We start from the raw sequence: 10,663 nt of genomic DNA on the forward strand, positions 1-10,663 counted from the left end.
TTTAATACACACATGTAATGATGAGCCATTCCAGCCAAATACGTTTGAATACAGAGTTGCTGAATTATAGTTTATAACATCTTGGATGTGATGACAATTGGCTATATTTGATTTATGTAAGATGGTTTTGTGACAGTTTCCATTTGAAATCTTCACATTTATGACATTTAAATGGACACACTGTTTTCTACATTCTTTGGATCCAAGTATGTGTATGGAATTTCCAACTTCTCGTTTCTGTTGTTGATCTTTACACTTAGTGCTTGAAGGTCGCTCTGAAATTTCTTGATCATCTCTCTGGGTTTCTCCTCAGTGAAATGTTCCTCTGGGTATTGGCCAAGAGGGACCTAGTCAGAAAAAGGATTACAGACAATTTTAAAGTTCAGGAAATGAGGTTTTTCCAGGAGTTTGTGGTGCTGTTTTTGCTCTGTTGGTATATTATCCTACTGTTGACATGCTCATGGACATCAATATGATTTATATACTTTTTATGGAGTTCTGGGCACTTCTTTATAGACTATTGAGTACTTACAAAGTCAGAGGACTGTTTGCTGAGAAGCCAAACAGTGGCAATGCCCTGTGCAGTTGCGTTGACATCAGGGAGGGTCTTCAGTACCGTGTCCTCATTGGCTTTCCCCTTAGTGGTGGGTGGAGGAAGTTGCAGAGTGAGGGGAGTGTTGGGCATCCAGCCACCGTAGTCAAACTGCAGTAGATGAATGATTCTAAATGTTATTACCATCATACTGAGGAATTTCTGAAAGACAACTACAACCAAGAGACAAAACGTCTCCAAGGTAAAGGAAACTGTAAAAGGTTAACAAACAATACTTGATTTAAAGTAAAAAAAATAGCAGATGTTTGTCGTAAGTGAAAAGGATTTACCTGTCCACCGTTCACAGCTGCATGCTGACAGGAGCAAGTAAAAATGGCCATGGTGGCAAACCTGACCAACTCAGCCACAGTGGTAAATCTCTGAGGAATTCCTGATAAAAATCATTCAGGTCCATGAAAAATATACATTAAATAAATATACTATTTTCTTTTGTTCAGACAAGGTATAGTTTTTTTAGATGTTACCTGCGTGACAGTTTCGACTGTGACTCCAGTCTTCCTCAGAAGCGTCATCCGACGTGCTGCTGACGTGTCATGTATCAGCTGGTCGGCTTGACAGACCAATCAGAGCCCGTCGAGCCTGACCGTGCCTCCTCCGTGTACACCCTCTTGCACACCTGGGATTCCCTCCTCCAGAGACCACCCAAGGCGGAGGAGGCACGGTTGGCTCAACAGGCTCTGATTGGTCCGTCAAGCTGACCAGCTGATAAATGACACGTCAGCAGCACGTCGGATGACGCTTCTGAGGAAGACTGGAGTCACAGTCGAAACTGTCACGCAGGTAACATCTAAAAAAACTATACCCCGTCTGAGCAAAAGAAAATAGTATATTTACATAAACAGAAGACAAAATGAACGTCATTAGCCTTACCTACAAATATATACTGACAGTCAATAGAAACTTTGAGGTAGAAATGTATGCATATTTCTACTTGTAAGGGGGTTGTAATTATTCATTGTGGATTTATTGATGACTTAGTGCTCGAGTAGTTGAGATAATGATGAGTTGTCATGTTGTCAGGGTTCATTGCACATGGGTTGGTCTCTTTGCAAAAGTGGACCAAATACACATTGAGCAATACTCAGTGGGTATCTGCACAATTTGAGGATTGGTTTTGAAGGCCTATATAAAGGCCCAAAACAGGCCACCATAGTTAGTCCAGTGAACGGCATCATGCCACATCTATCACGTGAACAATGTCTCCGGGCACTGGGTATGGTGGAGGCCGGTTTGAGCTACAGTGATATAGCCAGGCGTATGTATGGGCTGTTCCCAACCCACAATCACAAACCTGGTTGAACGCCACAACACGACACCTAGTCCGAAGCATGCGCCAACGGATCGCCGCCTGCATCGAAGCAAACGGAGGCCATACCCAGTATTGACTGTTGTGACTTTGTGTTTGGCAGGTGCCATTTTCTTATGGTAAGGTTTTGTTTTGAAATTATTCTTGAAACTTTAGATTTTTGTTTCTGTATGCCAATATCCTAAACAAATGATTCATATGAAAAAATTCCAATTTAGGGTTTCAAAACAAAAATTATGTCAAAAAATATGGTCTCAAAGTTTTCATAGATTGTGAGTGTACATTTGATTTCTAAGTAAATGTTATAATATGTGGTTGCACATATCATAGGCCATTCATTGTCAGAAAGATCATTTTTGTTCAGGTCTACCTGTGGTCTCTTGAGAAAAGAAACCATGTTCATAAATGTCCTGAATCCACTTCTGCAGTTCAGAGTCTTCCACCACCTCAGCGTCAGTCTTGTAGTAATGACTGAGCAGTCCATTCACAAACCTTTGAAAAATGTTGATATTGTTTAAGTTCAGTAATAGACATTTCTTATATAACAATGGCACTCTTTTATTTCCATCTTTTAAAAACACAGTCATACATATGATGTTAGTTATGTTAACCCAGTTTCTCATAAGCTATGTTTACATGCAACTAAACTGCAAATATGAAGAGAAACATTTAAATGAACACATACAAATTGTTTGCAGATAATGTATATGGTTCTGTGAAAAGGCAAATGAATCTCTAATTTTAGCTGAGGGAGCATTGTGTATTTTTTTTAGGAGTAGGTATTGGCACCATGAGAAGTCTGGGTTTGGGTTAAAGAAAGATACCAGGTCTTGGCTTAATATAGAAAAAGTCTTCTTTTGTAGACTAAACCTAAAAAACAAGTCCACTCTGGTGGTATTGTCCAAGTTACTCATATCCCCTGTTCATTGAGGAAAGATCCTTCAGTGAAAATGAGTGGTTCATTGCAACAAAAATTAAGGTAAATTAAGTTTTATCTCTTGGAAAACTTAATGAAAAAGGCTACAAAAAACTTAAATGGACTTGTTGTTTAGTTCCATATGAACATGTTACTTATTGAGGTCTTTAAGTAACACATGGATGTTTTACACCTCCTCCTCCTAACAAACACCCCTGTTTGATGATACTTAGTTTAGATTTTAACCATTCTGTCACTGCTTAAAACCAAAATGCAATAAACAATCATGGTGCTCAGAAAAGATTGTTTTTGTTTAACAACAGAATTGTTGCAAAGAAACTACTGGATAAAGTAGAAGAGAGGTAAGAGATTCCAATGTTCAAGAAAAAACTGCACACATAAATATACATGCAAGAGTAAAACAGTAGATGTCCTGGTTCACAATTTAGAGATCAGCTTGGTGGTGAAACATGTAACCTACAGTCTTATATTTGTATTTTCAGGTTACTTTCTTGTGTGGATTGGTGCTCACTGCTGGAGTTTACTCATTTACACAGATGTGCAACTGATCTGTCCTATTCTAATTTGGACAACTTTAGCAAAAAAATAAAAAAAAAAGTTAAGGCAGACTGGTTTGTTTCAGTATAGCAACTTAAGTGTATGAAATATAAAACAGAAATCTCCCCCCTAATGTTAAGTAACTGTGAGTGCAATTTTACACCATCCTCACAATACAAATATAACCATGATTTGGCATCACATCATACAAATGACCATGATTCCAAATGTAAATTATCAATAATACCTTTCAAGGATATCCCAGAGGTCACATCCATCATCCCTGTAGTAGAAGTTGGTAATGTTCTGCATCCCTCGCTGAGCAATGTCCTTTTTGATGCAGAGGGAGTCGTAGGTAATGGAGGACAGTGACTTGACCAGGAATGGAATCATACCCTTTCCACCAGAGGCTGCGAACTAGAGGGCAGCAAATATGTTAAATGATTATATTTAAAGCTCTGTGGAGTATTCAAAAATAATTGATTGAAGGAACTGATTAGTTTATATTTTGTTCTACCTGTGTGAAAACTCCTTGCGGGGATATAAGGCGAATTCGAGCTAAGAAGTTGATCTGCAGGGTGTAGCGAGTGTGAGGACTGAGGAGCTAAGAAAAAGAAAAAAACATTTATTAACTAGAAGCACTCGGAGAGCGCAGACCTCCGCCAAGGCTGATCAGTGGCCCCCCCCGTGGGCCCCCCCCACCCCCGATCACCACCAAAATGTAATCATTTCTTCCTTATCCCATTTCCAACAAACCCTGAAAATTTCATCCAAATCTGTCCATAACTTTTTGAGTTATGTTGCACACTAACGGACAGACAAACAAACAGACAGACAGACAGACAGACAAACCCTGGCAAAAACATAACCTCCTTGGCGGAGGTAATAACATTAATAAATGTTAGAGGACCATTTATTAACTAGAAATCGCAGACCTCCGCCAAGGCAGATCAGCCCCCCCCCCCCCCCCCCCCCCCCCCAATCACCATCAAAATTTAATCATTCATTCCTTGTGCCAGCATCAACATTTCCTGAAAATTTCGTCCAAATCCGTCCATAACTTTTTGAGTTATCTTGCTAACAAACAGACAGACAAATACAAACAAACAGACAAACCCTGATGAAAACATATTCTCTGCTATTCCTTGGCGGAGGTAATATCATCAATAACTAGAAGCACTCGGAGAGCGCAGACCTCCGCCAAGGCTGATCAGTGGGCCCCCCCGTGGGCCCCCCCACCCCCGATCACCACCAAAATTTAATCATTTCTTCCTTATCCCATTTCCAACAAACCCTGAAAATTTCATCCAAATCTGTCCATAACTTTTTGAGTTATGTTGCACACTAACGGACAGACAAACAGACAGACAGACAGACAAACAAACCAACCCTGGCAAAAACATAACTTCCTTGGTGGAGGTAAATATTAGTGGATGTCTTTCCTCCAGTATGTACCATCATTACCTTGTATAGAGGATGCACCATGGGCAGGTTACGCAGCATTGCCATCGTAAAAACTTCAGCCATCAGGTGAGTACGCAGCAGGTGAAAGTTGAGCTGATGTTCACTGAAATCTGCACTTCTCACAAAAAGCTTGGCCAACATCCAGTCGTACTTATTATCAGTAGGAAGAAAGATTTGGTTGTCTTCAGCTGGTTGCTGTTTCAGCTGCAGAATAAGTAAAGGAATCAATAGTTTTTAAGATTAGCCATGACGCGAAAATAATTGCTCTAATCGGACCTTTCCCTGTATTTGATCATTAATCTCACCTGAATGGCAACTGGCATCAGTTTGTTTTCAGGTGTTTTGTGGAAGAGGACCAGAGGAGCCATCAGATACTGCTGCTTCCCATTGATGACATTGGCCGGTATTCCATCCAAATTCTTGTAGTTGACCAGGAAGATGTTGCCGTTCTGTTAGAAATATCAATAAGGAGGAGAAATGACTTTACTAACAAGTCTACAGAATGGATACATGGATCAAAAAAAAAAACAAAACGTGTAAGTTCAAGAACCCCATTAAAGTTAAGATCAAATCAAGTAAGACAGTTTCAGTAAACTTCATTTCAGAGCTTGAGACAATCACCTTCATTTCATTTTCCAAGGTAGTTTTACCATCAGGGAAGACCATGCAATCAGTGACAGGGAAGTTGTCTGGCAGGGTTGTGCAGAGTTCAATCATCATGGGGTTAACTCCATTTAGGTACTGGTACCCGAAAAACTCATCCTCCTCCCAGTGATCCTGGGTGTACTCTGGAAAAAGAACAATGGTATTAATACAGTTAAATGTAGAGACTAGCTCTCAGCTGGAAGAGTAACTTGTAAGCAATTTGCTAAACTTTTCTCATATATATATATATATATATATATATGTTTCACATTTTTATACATATGATGTATTCAGTTCATTCAGTGCCTTGTTGGTATTTTGCAGTAGACTACCTGAAAATTCAGTTTTTCTCTTGGGAAACACTTTCTTAATATCATCAAATGACTTCCAGTTCTCTTTGCAATCTTCCAGTCCAGTCAGTTTCAGCTCTGCCAGCCTGGAGAAGGACAACAGAGGAACTTGATATAATGCTTTCAGTCATTTTGATTAATTAGCCAAACAATAGACAAGGCAGATATCAGACAGAACTTGAAAACCTTTACCCAGCAGCTGCTGTGAAGAGAAATTCTGCACCCTTAGTAAAGGAGAACTGGTCGTCACGAGGCAGAGACAAAGGATTTATTGGATTTTCTGCTTGCATGCAGTGGGGAATACTGTCTTCATTCCATCTGTGAAAAAATGACAAAGCACAAATTAGACCTAACACTACAATCTGAGCCTAATGTACTAAAATTCATATGTTCAGTATTTTAAATTAATAACATGTCAAAGAAGGGTACACTTTACATTTTTATCTTTAACAGTATCATATGGTTGTTCATTTATCATTATTTACTGTGGATATAGCAATATAAAAAGTGTAATTTCACATAAACAGTTTTTTGTGTGTTTAATACAGACACAGTTTCAATGACGTGTGTTTTGTTCTCTCTGCTTCTATTCTATTCTATTCTATTCTATTCTATTCAAGCCTAATGTACTAGTATTCAATATTTTTACTTAACAACGACATCATACGGTTCATTTATTATTATTTACTGTGGATATATCAATATAAAAAGAAGGATTTCAGATAATAAATGCTTTTTTTGTGTGTTTTATACAAATAGACAGTCTCACTGATATGTGTGGTTTTATTCTCTCAGCTTCTACTTTTTGTTAAATTTTATATTCTATTTCCTCATTTTACGTTTTAGTTTTTTGTAATTTTATATTTACTTTATTCTTATTTTCTGACGTATTGTTTTATTTTATTCATATTGTTTGCAGTGACTGGAGTAGTACTCCTAATTTTATTGAGCACAAAATGACAATAAAGGCTATTCTATTCTATTCTATTCTATTCTATTCTATTCTATTCGATTCTATTCGATTCTATTCAAGCGTAATGTACTAGTATTCACATATTCAATATTTTTACTTAATAACAATATCATATGATTCATTTATCACTATTTACTGTGGATATATCAATATAAAAAGTGTAATTTCATATAATAAATGCTTTTTTGAGAGTCTCACTGATATGTCTGGTTTTGTTCTCTCAGCTCCTGCTGCCTGGAGTACTTGCCAAGAAGATGGTCATCATCACAGTCTCTCAGAGCTTTGAAGAAAAGGCACAGACAGGATATTGTATGAATTTGCTGTATCTACAGTACTGGGTACAATGAGACAGACAAACAAGTTGAACAAACCTGTTCCCTCTCTGAATCGATGGACAAAGCTGTCACTGAGCCAGCTGTAGATGGGAAACTTGTAGGTTTCTCCTTCAGTGGACTGCACTTCCACCTTGTCAACAAGCCAAGGGTCTCCCAAAATAAGATGGCGTTTCTCTAGTTCTATCAGTACCACTTTTCCAAGTGGCTTATGGGAGGTCACAACAAATGTAGATGGCTTGGAAAGAGACAGAAAGGTTGAAAATGTTTAGAGAAACATACCCTGTTTAGGCTTTGTACAGTTAAAGGTGATGAGAGTTTCCATCAGTTTCCATACAGTGGTTTTACACTGTTAGTTCATGCACATCATTTCCAAGAGGTAAAGCTGTGGAAGCATGTTTTACATACTTTTGACCCGGCATGATAATTGTGTAATCCTCTGATTGTTTTTTATTCAATATATTTATTATATTGTTGATTGTATGCTCATGAACATGTTCTTGTTTGTTTGTTTTTTTTTATTTTATTTATGCTAGTTTTTAATATGTGCAGCACTTTGGGGACTTTGTATTGGTTAAATGAGTTATACAAATAAAGGTGGAATGGTATGGTATGTAGAGCTATAACCGATTAATCAATTAGGTGCTTGAATCAACTTGAATTGATTGAAGGGAAATATCACTGGTCTACAAGGAAAATGCTTCCAGAATAAAAGTAATGAAATTTTACCACATGAGAGTCACTGATAAAGAAAAATCAAGTCAAAAATGCTGGTTGGCTGAACTTTCCAAGATACAGCCTTGGGTCAAAATGTGAAATTCAAGAATTAACGAGAGAATGGGTTTGACTCAAAAGGAATATTTGTCTCAAAGCTACAAGATCTACTTCAAAACACTGTCTGCACATTAGAATACATTCACTTTACAGGTTCTATTTAGTGGAAGATTTATAAAACTATTATATAAATGCACATAAACCAACATATATGTGTAATAACACTTAATCATATACCTTGAAAAGATCAGCAAACCGGCACTTTTGTCATTTATTTTCCAATTAATCTTATTAAAATACGCAACATTTAGCACATTTAATCTCTGAAGCAAATCATTTCTAAAAAATTGTAGACCAGTGTATTCTATTGCAGTTTTCCTGAATTGAAGCTTCTTTAATAAGCATCCGTGCGAAACACAACAGTGGAACCAATGTTTAACAGCAGAGAAATGAAGGAAACAAAGCTTTGATTCAGGAGAATAGTGGTTAAATGATTTTTTTGGATCACTTTGAGTTGATGAATCGGTTGCAGCTCTAATGGTATGGTATGGTATGGTATGGTATACTTTAAAATATGGAGAGGAATATTGAAAACTTACCCATCCTACACGGAAGGATGCAAAATCTTCATTATTGAGCAGCTTGCGGTGACTCTCCCCCTCTGTGCCCACCAGTTTAATGTAGGCACTGTTGACTGTATTAGCAAGTAAGCGGCGGCCTGTGTACACGGTCACGATGTACTGCACCATTTTCACTGGAGAACAGAAGAATCCTGGTTGAAAGAAAAGAACAGTGACCATTTTCAACAGATTAGAGCACAGGTGTCAAACATGCAGCCCAGGGGCAAAAACTGGCCCGGCAAAGGGTCCAATCCGGCCCGTGGGATGAATTTGTGAAATGCAAAAATTACACTGAAGACATTAACAATCAAGGATGTTAAAATCATTTTAGGTCCATTCAATCTAAAGTGGGTCAGACCAATAAAATACTATCATAAAAAAACCTATAAATAATGAAAACTGTAAATTTGTCTCTATGTTTTAGTTTAAAAAAAAGTAAAATTACACAAATGTTTACATTTACAGACTAGCCTTTTGCAAAAAATTTGAATAACCTGAAATTTCTGAAGAGAAGTATGTGGAATTTTAACAATGTTCTGCCTCTTACTAAATGTTTTGTATATTTGTAGATCCGCTGTGATCTGTAAGTTGTGATGCACATGTATAAATGAAAAACTGAGGCGTAATATTGTTTAAATTGCACTTATTTTTCTTAAGAATTTTCAGGTTCATATTTGGTCATGTTATGTTCAAGTACAGTTTGTAGATGTAAACATTTTCACTACGGAATTTGACTTTTTTCACTCAAAAACAGAAAAAAACTTTGGAGTTGACATTATTTATAAGTTCTCATACTATTATTTATATTATTTTACTGGTCCGGCCCACTTTAGATCATATTAGGCTGTATGTGGCCCCTGAACTAAATAGAGTTTGACACCCCTGGATTAGAGTAACTGTGACTGTAAAATCTGTCTACTCCATTATATTCATATTATTTCATTTGTGGATGTGCAGTGAAAAGGTCTGTGTACTATGATTGTTGTGATATGTATTTTGTTCTTCTAATACTGGCTTCCCTTTATATCTAAATGTGGGTAGATTTTTAACATTCACATTTATTTTGTTTCGGTTGAATAAAAATGTTAAATGAATAAATATAGTAAAAAATGAATACCAAGATGAGTCAGAGTGTATAGGGTGGGGAAGCAAAATTTACAATGAACATTTAGTTGTTTTTTCTCAGCAGGGACTACATCAATTGTTTTGAAACCAAACATATATTGATGTCATAATCATACCTAACACTATTATCCATACCTTTTCAGAAACTTTTGCCCATATGAGTAATCAGGAAAGCAAACGTCAAAGAGTGTGTGACTTGCTGAATGCACTCGTCACACCAAAGGAGATTTCAAAAATAGTTGGAGTGTCCATAAAGACTGTTTATAATGGAAAGAAGAGAATGACTATGAGCAAAACTATTACGAGAAAGTCTGGAAGATACTATTAAAGAAGAATGGGAGAAGTTGTCACCCGAATATTTGAGGAACACTTGCGCAAGTTTCAGGAAGCGTGTGAAGGCAGTTATTGAGAAAGAAGGAGGACACATAGAATAAAAACATTTTCTATTATGTCAATTTTCTTGTGGCAAATAAATTCTCATGACTTTCAATAAACTAATTGGTCATACACTGTCTTTCAATCCCTGCCTCAAAATATTGTACATTTTGCTTCCCCACCCTGTATGTTACAGTCCAGGTAAATAAATTAATATTAAAAAGTTTGACTTACCTTGAGAAAGTGAGCAAGGAGCTTCAGTGAAATCTCACCATGACTCTACATATATATAGCTACATACGTGCAGGAGGGTGTGACCAAATCTAAAGAAAGTTGATGGACATGAATGAACACCTCCTCATATAAAACTGATGATGTAAGTAAAATCCCATTTCAAATTCCTGTAGGGTTAAGTGCTTGACAGTGACTGACAGTACAGTGATGGATGTGTTATAAACGTTTTTTCCTTTAGAATGTACTGTACAAACCCACAGGCTATAGGCTCCTCAAAAAAAAGTAGCTTGATAAGACATGTACATTCACTTGTCTTGAGAAATAGACCAAAAGTGATGACTAAATGGTAAAAGAAAAAGGAAAAATGCTAAAAATGCT

At 37.0% G+C, this 10,663-nt stretch overlaps 1 protein-coding gene across 1 annotated transcript; it reads right to left on the reverse strand.

The window, feature by feature from the left end:
* Nucleotides 1-50: 50 nt before the first annotated feature.
* On the reverse strand, nt 51-8,699 carry LOC115429615 (arachidonate 12-lipoxygenase, 12R-type-like). The gene is made up of 14 exons (XM_030149223.1): nt 8,531-8,699; nt 7,197-7,395; nt 7,024-7,105; nt 6,045-6,170; nt 5,835-5,938; nt 5,479-5,645; nt 5,163-5,306; nt 4,858-5,061; nt 3,911-3,997; nt 3,641-3,810; nt 2,290-2,411; nt 883-983; nt 533-703; nt 51-347 (listed from the first exon to the last, which is right to left on the reverse strand). Exons 1-14 carry the CDS (start codon nt 8,678-8,680, stop codon nt 168-170), a joined length of 2,007 nt encoding a protein of 668 aa, XP_030005083.1. The 5' UTR covers nt 8,681-8,699; the 3' UTR covers nt 51-167.
* Nucleotides 8,700-10,663: the final 1,964 nt, after the last annotated feature.

Source organism: Sphaeramia orbicularis, chromosome 1 (assembly GCF_902148855.1).
Source record: "Sphaeramia orbicularis chromosome 1, fSphaOr1.1, whole genome shotgun sequence".
NCBI classification, from domain to species: Eukaryota; Metazoa; Chordata; class Actinopteri; order Kurtiformes; family Apogonidae; genus Sphaeramia; species Sphaeramia orbicularis.

What these genes read in the sequence shown, in the direction of transcription:
- LOC115429615 (XM_030149223.1), bottom strand. Translation starts at nt 8,680, where the DNA reads ATGGTGCAGTACATCGTGACCGTGTACACAGGCCGCCGCTTACTTGCT. An exon ending in CTCTTCACAGCAGCTGCTGG is followed by an intron (nt 5,939 to 6,044) that starts GTAAAGGTTTTC and finishes GTCCTTCTCCAG; the next exon opens with GCTGGCAGAGCTGAAACTGA. An exon ending in CAGCTGTGAACGGTGGACAG is followed by an intron (nt 704 to 882) that starts GTAAATCCTTTT and finishes CATCTACTGCAG; the next exon opens with TTTGACTACGGTGGCTGGAT.